Source organism: Piliocolobus tephrosceles, chromosome 4 (genome assembly GCF_002776525.5).
Source record: "Piliocolobus tephrosceles isolate RC106 chromosome 4, ASM277652v3, whole genome shotgun sequence".
Lineage (NCBI taxonomy): Eukaryota > Metazoa > Chordata > Mammalia > Primates > Cercopithecidae > Piliocolobus > Piliocolobus tephrosceles.
Genome location: NC_045437.1, coordinates 129,238,878 through 129,255,742, shown reverse-complemented (window position 1 = coordinate 129,255,742; position 16,865 = coordinate 129,238,878). Strand labels below are relative to the sequence as shown.

Below are 16,865 nucleotides of genomic sequence, written 5' to 3'. Positions count from 1 at the left end.
TCTCAAAGAGGGAGACTGGTGAGTATGGCCAGATCTCCTCCTGTACCATCCTCTTCAGCAAAGAGGCTGACTATGGAAACCATCATGTAAAAGTGCTGAGGAAATGCACATAGGTTTTAAAAACCCATATGAGAGACTTGATCTGGTCAAATTAGCATTTTATTTACAAACATGAACTGAATTCCAAGATTAGCAGACATCTGAAGAAAATCATCAGCATGAAAAAAGAAAGACCAAGATAAGCCAACATACATCATCAGAGAAAGAAAGAGGAACAGAGCAGAAAACTTGTAAAATAATTTAAAATTTGATGTTTAAAACCAAAAGGACATTCCATGAGAACAAGTGAGTATGGAAAATGAGTAACCACATCATAAAGAAGAGTTCTTAGAAACTGAAAATGTGACTGCCAAAACAAAATATTTACCAATAATAATATCTTTAGAATAAAATAAATATTAGCAATCTGGAAGATAAGAATTAAAAATTTCAGTTCAGATCCATGGCACATTTATGCAGGAGACCAACGATCTAGTTAGTGCAAACCTCAGAGGGAGAAAACAGAGACATTAAAAGAGGACATTAAACAAATAAGATTTCTCTTTACTAGGGGAAAGAACACTTCAGATGGAAAGGGTTTCCTTGTTATTTTTAATATTCAATATTAAGACATACCCTTTATACCCAAGTCACTAGTTTACTTTCTAATAATGGAAAATTGAAAACGCAGAGTCTTCGAGTCCAGATATATGTCAAGGTCAGAAATATCCACAGGAAATGCCAGAGGTTCAACATGCATATCCAAGCACTTGTCTATGGTCATGGGGGATCAATTGTTAAACCAAGATCACATTCCAACAAAGTATCTTCACACAGCGAGAATGGAATATAAATTCCTCACTTCCACAACACTGGACACAATTCAAGAAAATATCAAAATAGAACAGTGATGCAAATTAAATTTGTATGCAGTGACACCATGGAGCATTTGAAATGCTCTTTGCTTTATTCTCAATAAATAATTATAATGAAGCCTCACTGGAGTTTTACAGAAGTATTTTTCTAATTTAAAATAACTCAAGGATCACCTAAAATATTTATTAGTTTCATTACGTGACACCTCCACTTTACACCCTCCTTTCACACACATACGTGCACAGACACATGCACACATACCTTCTCTTCTGTTGAGCCTTAAGAAGATCAAAATATTCAAGAAGGTTTAGATTATTCAGAAAGAGAGAAATATATTAGGGTTTTAGCCTTATTCCTCATAGGCACAAGTGTGAGATATATTCCTATGAGGAAAATCTGAGAGAAGTAAGATTGCTAGCAAAACAACAGACCAACAGCAAAACACATAGGTTGTTCTACTTTAAATTTTATCAGGGATGTGATTTTCATCTTTTCCTAAATAGCATTGCTCTCAGAGGTATATGCATATGGGATCTGCATCCTCACATAAACCAGGGCCTGCCTAGTTGTCCTTTAACTGAAGTCCTATATGTTTTTGCTTGTGCCAAGTAACCCCTAACCTACAGCTACTTAGAGACAATGTAATCCCATTGCTTGCTCAGTGAAAGAATTCCTTTACTCCCAGAAAATGACTTTACAGAATACGGCAGCCCATCTGACTTTTCACCAGCTGTAACTGCTATGAACTTTTCTTTTTTTAACTTTCAGCTGAAAATTGCCTTTTGGCATCTTTTACCATTAGTTAATTTTGTCTTTAGGGTACACAGAGTCTACTCTCTTTCCTTAAGAGGAAATTCTGCATTTATTTGAAAATAGCTATCCTGTTCAACCACTGCCATCCTTCCTAGCCTAAGTGTTCCTTCCTCAGGGTAAATGTTCCCTCCATCACTCCAGTTCCTTCTACTGGCTTTCCAGACTCCATAGTTTACATATCATTCATATTTTGGTTGTTCTGCTTGCTAAATATCCCTCTTAAAATGTAACTCTAACTGAGCACAGTATTGCAGCAGTAATTTGATAATGATAATGATGATGCTATAATGATAACAGCTGCTACTTATGGAAATACCAGTACCAAGCATTGCACAAAGATCTCTATCTTGATTATCTTATTACCGTTAAGGGTCACAATATTTTACAAATGAGAAACTGCAGCTCGAAGAAGCTAAGTGACCTGTTTAGTTAGCTTGAGGAAACCATACTAGACAAGTCTATCTCTATTCAAACAATACCCTCTTATTGACTATACCACATTTACAAAGAGCCCCACCTGCTCATTACTTCCTCTGTTACAGATGTTTTGAGACTACTGTTATACTCTAAGGTGCTCTCAATGTTTACCTGGGGATGGAGAAACATAATGCACTTTTCATTTTTTAAGTTATTAAAAATACTGTATTTATGTTTACTGAAATATTAGTGAATATATAGCATAACCCAATACAGAATATATTATCTCATTGCTATAGTAAATTTGGATGCAATATCTCAAAAGCTTCAATGTATCAATCTATACTGACCTCTTTGACAAGGATGATTTAGAATAAAATTGTTGAATAAAGAAAACACAGCCTTTATTCCATCAATGAGCCAACAACATGTTGTCTTTATATAGTATACAAATTGGAAATCAGTAACACAACAGGCACATTTCTGTCTTCTGCCTTCCTAAAGCATGGTGCATACTCTAAGAAGAAGAGATGCTTATACCAAAACACTCTCACACACTCACAAGTACCTTCTGCTATATCAATCAAATAGGCATTAGATGACCACCAGGTTTGATTGCCTTCTTTGGCCAATTGAAATGTTAATAAAACCATGAAGGGATTATATTTATAAATGAACTGTTCTTTCACCTAATCCAAATCCAGAGGTCAAAATGTTTTTAAATATCCGTCTTTGGATTTTGAAGCTAGCTATTAATTCTTTCCCTACAGTCAAAATAAAACAAATTAATTTGCATCTTATACTGTAGGCACAGCTGGCTGAAACATTCTATGAGGAAGTAGACAGCACTACAGAAAATGAGACTTACTTGGAATGTCAAAGCAAGGGCCAGAATAAAATCTACGAAGGTTTAGAAGGGTGATGCTGGGCTCTGGGTCTCCTCGGCTAGACTTAGTAATCTCATAATTAGTGCAATCCATGGCAGTATGGGACTTTTAAAATATAACAACCAAAGCTGGGATTATTATAGTAATAGTAATTATTAATTACTGAAGTTGCTATTTATTAGATGTCTACCATGGACCAAAGCAATGTGTTAGATTCTTTGTCTAAAGGACTTCATGTGAGCTTCATAACAATCTCCTATGTTAGGTATTATTATTTCCATTTTACCCCTGAAGAAAGAGGGTCCACTAAGTGAGTGATTTTGGCAGCGACTTAATCAGCGACTCTGAGAGGCCAGCAACAATTGGTTTCTGATGCTGTCACAAAGTGTGTAGGACTTTTTTCTTTATCTAAATCTTAAAAGGAGATGCCTGACGGGCTGTTTCAGTAAACACTTTGTGCATCCCTGTGAAGGTGCCTGTGAAAGAGCTGCTGAGAAGGTTTTATGTCTTCTAGTTCTTCATAGATCCCACTATGGCTGAGATTGACTGAAAATCCACATTCTTGAAAATGAGAACAGTAAACATCTTCTCTGTGACACTGACGCTGGCCGGTCCAACTCACTCAGAGATAAGATGAGACAAAAACACATAACGAATGAACAAAACATTGTCCTTTGGATTTTTAGTAATTTGAGCAGTTTATCAATGGGTTTAGTTTAGAGAATTCCTTATTCCTTTTCAAACAAGCAGTTCACATGTCCTAAGTGGAAAACCTGGAACCAGAGTGAAGACTACATAAGGCAGCTTTTCTCCTGAGGGAGGGAAGAGGCGGGGCATAATGAGGCCACGTAGTTGACATTGGTATTGTGTAGCTGAGCTGGCACAGAACACAGCTGAGTATTCCCCTGACTATTCCCATTTCAAAGCTATATAATACTTCCACCACCTCCTTTTCACTATTTTTTATATCTGGATGGGACATATTAAGTGGCCTCGTGGTGTAATGAGTTTCAATGTCCTTCTGACAATGTGATTAAAACTTATTTTTCTTTAAAGAGAGAAATCTTTGATTTGTACTAACAGTTCTGAATTATATTTGGCAGCATCAGATTCCAAAAGCGTCGGCACACCTAGGGAGATTCACTATTTCTGTACTAGAACTCATTCCTAAACAGCAAGTGCATTCAAAAGAACTTTGTTTATGTAGGCTTGGGCATAACTTTGTTGCTGTTTGGTGCTTTTTGGGTGACATTTCCCTAGAAAAAGAGGCAGTATTCAAGTGTCCCTTTCCCAACCTGTACTGAAAGTTTCAGAGAGAGACAGAAACATAATGCATGCTATGTAGACAAAATATAGTAGAGTTACCTCTGACCACACAGGTAACAGGAACATGTAGGTAAAAGGTGGCTTTAGGAGACAGAATTGGAAATGTCTAGGAATGGATTTCTCCTTTCAATTTTAGCAGTTAAGTTTCATGGCCTTCATAGTGATAAATATTATCAAGACCCATCTAATTCTACAAATCTCATGAATTCTATGAAACATCCCCCATCCCTCTATATTTAAGAAAAGTCATGAAGTTGGTGTGTTCCATATTAACCTTTAGAGCCCTCAGTACTTTATTTCAAGGCTTGCTTTAAACAGCCTTTTTTAAAGATGTATAGAACTAAGTACTTCATCTTGGTAGCAATTTTTAGTAATGCAATTTTATATTCATACATATATTGACTTAAATTAGACATTGAGTATCCTTAACCCAAAAATCTGAAACATGAAAGGCTCCAAAATCCAAATCAATTTGAGTGCTGGCATGACATTCAAATAAAATGCTCACTGGAGCACTTCAGATTTTGGATTAGGGAGGCTCAACTGCTAAGTATGTAATATACTACTTACAAATATATTGCAAATATTCTAAAATCTGAAACAATCTGAAATTCAAAACATTTCTGGTCTAAAGCATGTCAGATTTAGGATACACAACCTATATATCTATCTCCCTCACCTTAATAAAGGAAGCCATGGATATTGTATATTGCTATTCACTATTAGATCTTTAGAGCTTATTACGATACCTGGTAAATGGTTAGCGTTCAATAAAAATTTAATGAACAAATACATTCCTGAGTGAAAGAATGAATGAACGATTAAGTCAATCCTAATATCCCCTGACTCCAAGCTGCCAAGAGTCAGGTTATGTCATCCTCTCCTGAACTGATCCAATATACTGACTGTTGATATGCTGACAAGGTATTAATAATTTAGTAATGCCACAGTTAGATTAATTTTCATTTGCCAGAGGGAGGGAGGAAAAGAGGAAAGCAGAGAAAGAAGGGAGGAAAAAACAGAGGGAAGGAAGAGGGAGAAGGACAGAGAGAAGGACAAAAAGAGAGATGAGGGGAAAGATGGGATGGGCAAGATGAGAGAGGAAGAATGATGTGAAAAAGAGAAAGAGAATGAATGAGCGCCCAGAGAACTAGTACTTTAAGGAATGGGATCCTAAATTCATTTCAATACGTTTAGTTAGTAAACAACCTGTTTACAACAATAAAGCCTGGATATCATGTATATTATTAATATAACACCATATCTAATTCTCTGTAGCAATGATTTGCTAACAGTCTAAATATGAATAAGCCCAAATTTTCCATAAGGCCAGGTTATTTCCTACTTTTTAGATTAAGCGGTTTTAGAATAAGGGTCTGTTAATCTGGTCTCTCCAAAATCAGTGTCTTTTCTAAGTAAGTCAGCTATCTTTCAAATCAGCACAGAGCCACTGTACCACTAAGTGGTTGAAGGATCTTAGACAAATCACTTTACCTCCTTGATTTTGACTCCCTATGGTTGTAAAGACAGAAATATTAATATCGACCTTATTTAACAAGGTGATTGTGAAATGAAGTGAAATATGTAAAGTCTAAAGACTTATCATGGTAATTTTTAAATATTCGAGTCAAAATTATAATTTAATAACAGAAAACTCTTAGGTGTTGCCTGCATCCTTAGGCATCCATTCTTTAAAATAAAGAGGCCTTGTTTACTTATCTGAGAGGGTTGTAGAAGGCTCAAATGAAATAGTATCCATGAAAGTCCTTCGCCTACCTAAACTATGATTATTTGATATCCCAGAATAATTTTCCCTCAAAAAAATGCTCTTATGGTCTCTCTGACAGCACATATACCAAAATTGGAACAAAACATGCTTTCACCACAGAAATTCATGAGTGGTACACAGCAACGTGCTTATTTCAGCATATTCTTACATCAACAATGTGAAATTACAAAAGAATTTGAACTTTGTAGAACATTATTATGCTTTCTAAATTGTAGCCATAAGTTTAGAAAATGCCACATGCAATGCTATCCTAAAAATATTTACATAAAGTTAATCATTGAAATCCTATGGATCAATTTCATTAACTAGTTCTGTAAGGCAAAAATATAATTTGAAAATAATGATGATTTGAAATACAAGTATGCAATCAGTTTCTTCAAAAATACATGTAATTTAATTACCCTGAAAGCTATCTTTTAAATTGAGCAAAAATATCCATAATGTGTCATAAATGCCATATTTCTGCTCAGAGCAATGATTTAGTCATGCTACTTGCCAGAGCTAAAACTCCTCACAAAGGCTAAGAGTACCCTCACAGCAGTCCGGTTACTCATTATTTAGAATTCTGGATATAAAATTGTCAGCTTCCAATCATTTAGTGGGATAAAGATTTCATGAGATAAAGTATGGAAACATTGCAAAGAAGTGACAGAGACTCAAAATGTTTTTCTACCTCAAACCACCACCCTGTGTGACCTCCAAAATGGAGATGGGTTATAAAATCACCATTTTAGCCCACCCAATAGGGCAACTGACTGAATCATCAATGTGGAAGCTAAAATCATGGCCTAGAAAAGCAAGCACATTGCAAAACAGGTCAGCACAGTAAACAGAATTCACACACACACACACACACACACACACTCTCACAATCTTGCTCATCAGATGGCCTTCAGCAAAAAATATACTTTAGAGACTGAAAATAGTCCCTTGAAATAACAACAGAAAACATTCTATAAAACCTTACTCTATGAATGTTTTAACTAATCTGAAAGACCACATTTATTTTGCAATTACAAAGATAGAAAGTTTATGAGAGACAAAGACAGGACAACTTGTGACACTCTGCCACCTCCACCTATTTTCCAAAGCCTGTTGTAACTGTTTGCACCAATTCCATATTTTAAATGCCTGAAATAGCCCTTGGTCCCCTTCCCGGCTGTTAGCATATTCCTTTTATTGTCAGATTATTTCGTCCCTAAATATCTCTCCCGAAGATTTAGGGATGAGACTAAGAGGGTGGCAGCATAACTGAGAAAAGATGCTGTCAATGCCTCCCTCAACCAAATTTAGTGAGCTGGCAGAACCTAGCCCTAGCTCAGGGCCTGTGGTCTGGACATGAGCCAGCACCGGAGTCCTCTGCATAAGAAACTTAAAGCAGAGTCCAGTCTAGCTGGATTCTCAGAACGACTTACAGCTCTCAATTTCCAGGGTGCAGTTTTGTTCATCCAGTGGGTACCTCCTTAGGTCCATCATGCAGGCAGCTGTGGTTGTGATTCTAGAAGATAAATAGCAATGATGAGTGTTGTTAGCAGGTCTAAGGCTGGAGCTGGAAATTTAAATCTAAGTATCAAAGAAGAGACTGTGACTTAGCCTTAGTATTAATGAAAATGACTGATGCAACTTTAATAACCATATTCCTTTATGAATCTCACACTGATTCAGAAGATAGAGACTGGACTAAATCCGTGTTTCCCAAAGTATGGTCCATTCTCTACTTGTATCAAAATAATCGGAGAGAGTTTCAAGTTTCTTCTAAAGACACTTCTCATGCCCCCAGAGTGTGTTAGGGAGAGGTGGAGTGGTGCCAAAACTCTATTTTACAAGCATCACTGTGGACTGAGAATGTGGGCAAAGAATATTCCCATTTCTCTCACATTTATTTTCTCCTCCTTTCCTCAAGATCAGAAAAATGTAATCTATCAATCTTAGTTTTGGTCCATCATTTTTCACCCTTCTATACACAGCATAGTATTTTGCCAGTGCTTTAATATAACACACAATCAGCCTTTTATCTATACCTGATTTTAGTATTTTATCTATACCTGATTTCTGTCCTGAGTAATCTGATGTTTTCATGATCCCCTAGACAGTATACTCCTATGGGATGGCACAGTTATTTATTTAGAACACTTAGTTCCTTTATTATTTTATCAGGAAAAAATAAATCCGTTCCTTCAATTTGTCTTTATATTTCTGTCATTATTTTTTACTAATCTTTCTGTTGACCTTCTAGAAGCCAAAAAATATATACATTAGAGTTTTATATATTGTTTTATATATTATATATAAATATATATAACTATATATAATTATATATATATATATATATATATATATATAGGTCTAAAAGAGTTATCAAGGTATGTTTTCTGATTAATGAGGCATCATAGGATTATGAAAGAACACAAGTTTTAAAACATACCAAATGTAGGTATGAGTTCCATTTTTTAGTAAAAACTCCAACAGAGTAATTGGCACATAGTAGACCTTTTGAAAATTTATATCTGCTGAGGGAAACTAAAAGTAGAAATTAATGTTGAATTTGATCAACTTTAGCTTACTCTAGTGTGAGGGGTACTATACTATGTGTTGGGAACAGAGAAGAAAGATATAGCTCCAGCTTGGGAGAAATGATCTATAGCTAGACATTTTTATTTACAAAGTCTTGGACAAAATCTAAACCAGTAACCCAGGTGGACTGAGCCAATGGAATTCCTGAGTCAGGTGTGAGAGTCTCACTCCTCAGGTGCAGAATGGAAATATGTGATTAACTCGAAGTAAATCATTCTCGGCTCTTTAGTTTGATTTCTGTTTCATTAAAGTTTGTGCTCTGTTAATTTCGTAAGTCTCCTAGAGCTGATGTTTATCCTAATTCCTTAATTTCTTTCACCAAGTACCTTTGGCTCTGCTGCATCAATTCTTTACCATCCCCACTGCCTCCCTTCTGAGTTTACATCCCCAATACCTTACATCCAAGGCCCTGCAGGAGCTTGGTCTCCCAGTCTCTCTATTCACTGCTCCACTATGCATTATCCACACAACCGTCAGATCTTTTAAAAACATAAATTAGTCTTTCCACTCCTCTGCTTAACATTTTCAATGGCTGTTCTAAGATAGCCAGAGTCCTGGTTATGGCCTGTTGTATCTGGAATACTCTGGTCCTTTCCTTCCTTCCCAGTGTCATCTGACTCCATGTCCTCAATCAATATCATTCGGCCTTCTTACTTGCTCTCTCTGCCTAGAACATGTGTCTCCCTGATCTTTACAGAGTCCTTGTTCCTGATCCTTCAGTTGAAAATGATCTTTTCTGAGAGTCTGTTTCCAAGCAGCCCACCTAAAGTGGTTGCCTTAACTAATGCTCCATCTTATCTTTCTGTTTATTTCCTTCAAGCAATCACCAAAATCTGAAATTATTTTGCTTATTTATGGCTTGTTTGTTTTTAGAGACAGGTTCTTGCTCTGTTGTCCAGGTTGGAATGCAGTGGCACAATCTCAGCTCACTGCGGTCTCAACCTCCCGGTCTCAAACAATCCTCCAGCATCCTCCCAGGGTGCTGGGTGCTGGGATTACAGGCGTGAGCCACTGCACCCAGCCTTATTTATGTTTTGCAAGAACCTGTCTTCTAATAAAGTTTAGGCTGCTTAAGAGCACAGATTTTGTTCTATTTGCTGTTAAGGAACTCAATAAGTATCTGATGGATGAATAAATACATGAATTTATAAAGATGCCAGGAGTTGGTTTTGCTCATTGTAAGTCTTTCTATTAATATTTGGAGGATTATTTTATTACATTATTTCTCTTTTTTTAGTTTAAAATTAGAATGTGTCTAGAATGTTGTAGAGGTTCTTTCCATATTTTAACAATAGATACATTTTAATTAATTTAAGATTACAAAAATAGTACCAGAGTTTATCTTGTCAACTTGATTGTTTATGTTTTCAATGAGATTTACCAAATTCTTATATTCTATAAATTCTATTAAATGTTATATTTGCATTTTATTGTTCACTCAAGGTTAAAAAATTACAATTTATTTTGGCTCTGTGACACTCGGCTAAATTTCTCACTGGTCCACTGCTGTTTTTTGTTTTTTAGTTTGGTATTACGTGTACCTTCATTCTGAATTGCTGATAACATACAGAGATCTTTACCATACAGAACAGACATTTTCAACAGAAATAAAATTAGGTACATGATGGGTATATTAAACACCAATGCTATTTATGTAAAATGGCAGAAATAATCCTGTCTTGAGAAACTAGGGAAAATTAACCTCATCTGATAGAATGAATACAAAAGATATGAAAGTTACAAGAGCATATATAAAATTACAAAAAAGAGAGAGAGAGCCAAGTTTAGAAGGCTTGATTGCGTTAATGAGTGAAGTTTGCAATTGCTACTATAGATTGTGGCTCACACTTTCTGCTGATACATGTTCATGGCAACTAGCATCCATGAACTGGTGCTGGAAACATCAAGAAAAATATATTGGTTAATACTATTGCAAGAGCAATGAGTTCTACTCATGGTTTAAAAATAAATTAGAAGAAAGTGTTTTCCTCACAAACACATTCCTATTTAGTCCAGCATTTTACTGTTGGTTTAATGGTATAATACACTTCATAAAGCTAAAAGACATTTATAATGTCTTCTAGTCAATATTTACAAAGCATTTGTAAGTGTCTTCTGTTGCATTAGAACAGAAACTTTGGAGCCAAAATAGTCCATTTGGAGTCCTGATCACGTAGTCGATGATGAGTAACAGACAAGTCATTTGTATTCTCTGACACTTAGTTGCTTCATCCTGAAAATTTCAATGAAAACTTGCCACCCTACTTTGCTGTGATATAACAAAAGTAGGAATATTTTTAACTCATAAAATGTTCTGCAACTTTTGTTATAGTTATTACTACCTGCTAATGTGTAGATAGTGATAACTCATTTTACTAGAAGTTATTTGGCAGTATGAGCACATGTTTATATACATAAAAACATGTAGAATACCCACACACTTACATTATAAGCAAGGCAGAGATATCAAGATGGATGTAAATAGCTTCCCAACACATAAATTTGCAAAATAAATAATTACTCCCTACATATATATGGAATTCTATGAAACAAAATACAGATGTACAAGAAGCTTGCATCTTTCCAGGTGCGTTATGAGATCAGGAGCCACATCTGTTCTGTCATACTTACATCTCAAGCCCTTTGATAAGTACCTGGCACATGCCACCAACCCCAAATAAAAAATATTAATAATAAGAAGAATAATAAAACCAATATAACAATAAATAAAACAAAGGGAGAGATCAATAAACATAAGCATTCCAAAACTAAAGATTTTGATGCAATTCTCTATATTTAGTAAGTGCCTTATTTAACTCATGTAAAAACTCTCAAATATATTTGGAAGTTAAAATATAGAGAAGCTATCCTGGAATTAATCTATTCCAAAAAGCTCGGGAATAAGCATCTAAATCTGTTCTTTGGGACTTTTTGATTTATAACAGAGCTGTTTCTACAGGAAGAAGTCAATACAATAAATACAGTTAATGAGCTTTTCATGAACATGTCTTTCTGAGTGATGACAAACATCCTTAGTGGATCTTAAATAACTCAACAACACTACTAGGAGTCTTTGAAGTGAGGCTAGTACACCATTATGCAGGTATCCTGATTAATTTTTAAGACCATTGTGAAACAATTCTGTCTTCAATCAAAGGAAAGAGTCAGTGATGCCTCAAGAATGTGTCTTATTTACCCGCAGTAAATCGTCTATAGTTAAAAGCGGAAAAGGTTCTTCCATGGGGTAAATTCTATTGCATGATGAAGACCACCCTTGGGAAATGCTAATATTCTGACTGGACTAAGAGATGTTTGGATAAACTCTTTACTGCTTAGCCAATGGAAAATATTATCCAAAAATTACTTGTGTCATAAAATATTAACATAGAGCAAGAAAACAAATACACAGCACAGCCTAAACAGTCACTCAAGGCATCTATAAAATCAAGAAGCACAACTAAGCCAGTATTTTGTATCAAAGCCATAGTAAATATTTTACAAAATCAAGAAATACAACTAAGCAAGTATTTTGTACCATAGCCATAGTAAATATTTTATAGTGTCATTACCTGAGATTTATTGATGCTACCATAGTATTCCAAGTTTTTTGTTTGTTTGTTTGTTTTGTTTTTTGTTTTGACAGAGTTTCGCTCTTTTGCCCAGGCTGGAGTGAAGTGGTGCGATCTCGGCTCACAGCTACCTCCACCCCCCAGGTTCAAGCGATTCTCCTGCCTCAGCCTCCCAAATAGCTGGTATTATAGGCAACCACCACCACACCCAGCTAATTTTTGTACTTTGAGTAGAGACAGAGTTTTGCTATGTTGGCCAGCCTGGTCTTGAACCTCAGGTGATCCACCCGCCTCGGCCTCCCAAAGTGCTAGGATTACAGGCATGATCCACCGCACCCGGTCCCAAGGTTGTTTCTGTTTTGTTTTGAGACAGGGTCTCACTCTGTCACCCAGACTGGAGTGCAATGGCATCATCTCAGCTCACTGCAACCTCCACTCCCCCAGGCTCAAGCAATCCTTCTACCTGAGCCTTCTAAGTAGCTGGAACTACAGGTGTGCACCACCATACTTGGCTAACTTTTTAAGTTTTTGTAGAGACAAGATCTCACTATATTGTCCAAGCAGGTCTTGAATTCCTGTGCTCAAGCAATCCTCTCATCTCGGCCTCCCTAAGTGTTGAGATTGCAGGAATAAGCCACCATTGCCCAGCCAGCATTCCAAATTCAGATATGACATCTGGATCCAAGTTTGAATATGACCAAAGATAGCTTTTAAGTAATAACAAATGCCTTTGCCAGCCAATATGAAAACCTCAGAATCATAATCAAGGTGATGTAACTTGGGCCTTTCAATAGCCTCAAGAGGGGCTTCAAGACTAGAATATATGGTCGAACATGTGAGACTCTTGTTAGGATTTTAACCAGAATTTATAAGAAAGTGACTTTGGACTTATACCTTATTTGATTTCTTTATATAAGCAACCATCCAATTATTCCACAAGAAAAAATACATCTTTGTATGTTTAAAAACATTAGATGCCTTAACCCTAACTGTATTCAAAACATATTGTTGTAATACACAGTATGCTTTTACTTTGTTCAAAATGTGTATTTACATAAAAGCACAATTTATTCTAATGACAAAGAATAAAGAAATTCTCCAGCATTAGTGGGCATCAATTACTAGAGAAAAATTAACATGTTAAAAATGCTAATTATAAAAAGTATATTGATATATATCTTTGCAAACTACAAAGCAAACTAATATAAAAACCTCAGCTGGTGGGGGAAGAGATCTAATTGCTGAATTTAAGCCTTAGAGTATGAACTAAACTTCTGAAAATTCTAAAGAGCTCACCTGATTCTTTGCCTCCAGTGTTACTTTAAAAAATTTTTACTTTCAAATTCTCCAAGAAGACTTGAGGTTATTCTGTGTCTCACAACCATCTTAGTTAGAAAATGGAATTAATATCTTACTTATATTTCCTTTATAATATGCTCTTATTTTTGTAGAACAGATAAAACATTGCTTGTAGGAGTTAGGTGACTTTCACTTTGGCACTCTCACTAATAACTAACATATTAATTGGTCACTTACTAGGTTCTAGACACTATCTAGTGTCACTGACATATATCATCTCATTTAATGTGAGTTAAGTCCTATTGTTATTCCCATTTTATACATGAGAAAATTGAGGCACAGTAAAGTAGAGTGACTTTCCCCAAGAGTCACACAGTGAGTGGTAGAGCTAGAATATGAATTTTGGATGTTTGACTCCAGAGACCATACTTTTAACTAGAATGTGGTAACTAACTTCCTAGTTGACCTTGGTAAAGTCATTTAGCTTCTCTGGAGGATTGATCAATTTCTTATATACCAAATGAGCTTAGAAATTCTGTAATCCCATGAAAATACATTACATGTTCTGTGACCTTGTATATTTTGTAATTTTGTTTTACCCACACATTCAAATGCTGCATTTCACAGCTGTTCATTCTGTTTTAGTCAATTATGTAGATTAGCCCACCCCAGACAAGCAAATACAGGCCTCTCCCCAAGGAGTCCCACTTAATATTTCTCCCTGATTGAAGGTCTCCCTCAGCATTCCTCGCCATTCTATCCTCTTGATTTACCTCCACAGAGGCCTTCTGCTTAGATTAAAATCTCCTAGACTCATGCATAATTGTTTTTAAAAGCTCTTTAAAAGTCCTCATATAGAGTCACATGCACTACTATGCTCAACTTTGTAATCACCAAAAAAAGTAAGATTGCTAGCAATCATGTTCCCATTTGATAAATCATGCATTTCAGATTAGAGCTATTTGTACTCTTCTGCAGCTGTTTGGCCTTCTGTGACTCTTTCATTTTCTGGAATCTTATCCTCTGCAAAGAAACTGTGACCATGAGAGGGCTACACAGGTTTCTGCTACAAATGCAGGCATTATTATGAAGACATTCCCTTAAATAGCATGCTGTGGAATCAAAGCAACACTATGCAACAAAAAACTCATTTTTGTGAGCATATAAACACTCAAATGAAAATATTAATAGATACAGCTATATGAACCTCAGCCATTATTCTTCTTCTGCTGCTAGTTCTTTGATGACCAAACGTTCTCATATTATATTCCTGGCGGTCTCATCTATAGGTATTTTGTTTATCTCAGAGGTGAGAACATACTATCTTCTAAGTTGTGCCTTAGAGGAAGTCTGCATCCCTGAAAAAGAGTAATCGTTCTCTTTGTTAAATTGTAACCACTGAAATCTGGACTCCTGTCTACCACCATATACAAAAATTAACTCAAGATAGATTAAATAGTTAAATATGAGACTCAAAGCTATAAAAATCCCAGAAGTAAACATAAGAAAAACTCTTCTTGACCCTCGATTTAGGCAAATAATTCATGACTAAGACTTCAAAAGCAAATGCAATATAAACAAAAATAGACAAAAAGGACTTAATTAAACCAAAGGGCAAGACAACCTACAGAATGGGAGAAAATGTTTGCAAACTAGGTATCTGACAAAGACTAATATCCAGAATCTACAAGGAATTCAAACAATAGAACAAGTAAAAAAAACAACATCATTAAAAAGTGGGGAAAAGACATTCACAGACATTTCTGGCCGAGTGCTATGGCTCATACCTATAATCTCAGTGCTTTGGTATGCTGAGGAGGGCAGATCGCTTGAGCCCAGGAGTTCAAGACCAGCGGGGGAAGCATGGCAAAATCCTGTCTCTACCAAAAATACAAAAATTAGCTGGGCGAGGTGGCACATGCCTGTGGTCCCAGCTACTTGGAAGGGTGAGATGGGAAGATCGTCTGAGCCTTGGAAGTCACGACTGCAAAGAGCCTTGGTTGAGACACTGCACCCTAGCCTGGGTGACAGAGCGAGACTGTGTCAAAAACAAACAAACTAACAAACAAAAAAGACAATTCTCAAAATAAGCCATACAAGCTGTCCACAAACATATGAAAAAAATGTTCAACATCACTAATCATCAGAGAAATGCATGTTAAAACCCTAATAAGATACCATCTCACCCCAGTCGGAATGACTACTATAAAAAAGTAAAAAAACAGCAGATGTTGGCAAGGATATGGTGAAAAGGGAACACTTACACACTGTTGGTGGGAATGAAAATTAGTATAACCTTTATGAAAAACAGTATGGAGATTTCTCAAAGAACTAAAAATAGAGCTACCATCCAACCAAGCAATCCAACTACTTGGTCTGTAGCCAAAGGAAAATAAGCTGTTATGCCAAAAAGATAACTGCTCTTATACGTTTATCTCAGCACTACTCACAATAGCAAAGTCATGGAACCAACCTACGTGTCCATCCACAAATGACTGGACAAGGAAAATGTGGTATATATACACTGTAGAATTCTATGCATCAATGAAAAAGAATGAAATCTTGTCTTTGCAGCAACACGCATGGGGCTGGAGGCCGTTATCCTAAGTGAAACTAACTCAGAAACAGAAAGGCATGTTCGTCACTTGCAAGTGGGAGCTAAACAATGTGTACACATGTACCTACAAAGGAAAACAACACACACTGGGGACTGCAAAAGGCAGGGAGGTAGGAGGGCAGTGAGGGTTGACAAATTACCTACAAGGTTCAGTGTTCACTATTTGAGTAGTGAACACTACCCTAGAAGCCCAAGCCTCAACATTGTGCAATATATCCACATAACAAAACTGACCGTGTAACCTCTGAATCTATAAAAATAAAAACAAATAAATTTTTTAAAGATCATGATAAGAAATATAGTTGAACCAGAGTCTCCTACAGACTAGAAAGCCACTCTCTATTTCAAAAGTGATTAATTTTTTCTCAATTTAAAACAAATGCCTCAATATGCCAGATACTTTGTATTGCATTCATTAAAATAGTTCTCTAATATTTTATTTTGATTTGTGACACATCGGAGTCATATCATTTCAGAACAAGTTTGTCAGTTTTATCCCAGTCTTTTAATTCTTTTACCAAATGCAAAAAAAAAAAAAAAAAAAAAAAAAAATGTGGCTTGAAGATGCTGATGTACAGCTAGCCAGTGACAGACCAAATTACAGCCTCAGCTGGGTCTCTTTTCACTTATTCCAAATATTACTTTAAAATGTGAACTAC

The 16,865-nt window shown here is 35.9% G+C and overlaps 1 protein-coding gene across 4 annotated transcripts in view; it reads right to left on the bottom strand.

Annotated features, from left to right (window-relative positions):
* The window catches only part of GABRB2 (gamma-aminobutyric acid type A receptor subunit beta2), a 258,604-nt gene that overhangs the window by 111,151 nt on the left and 130,588 nt on the right, over positions 1–16,865 (bottom strand). For all 4 annotated transcript variants that reach the window (XM_023218771.1, XM_023218770.1, XM_023218772.1 and 1 more), the window contains one exon: positions 7,563–7,645. In XM_023218771.1, coding sequence (XP_023074539.1) covers positions 7,563–7,645 — 83 coding nt within the window. The remainder of the gene's footprint in view (positions 1–7,562; positions 7,646–16,865) is intronic.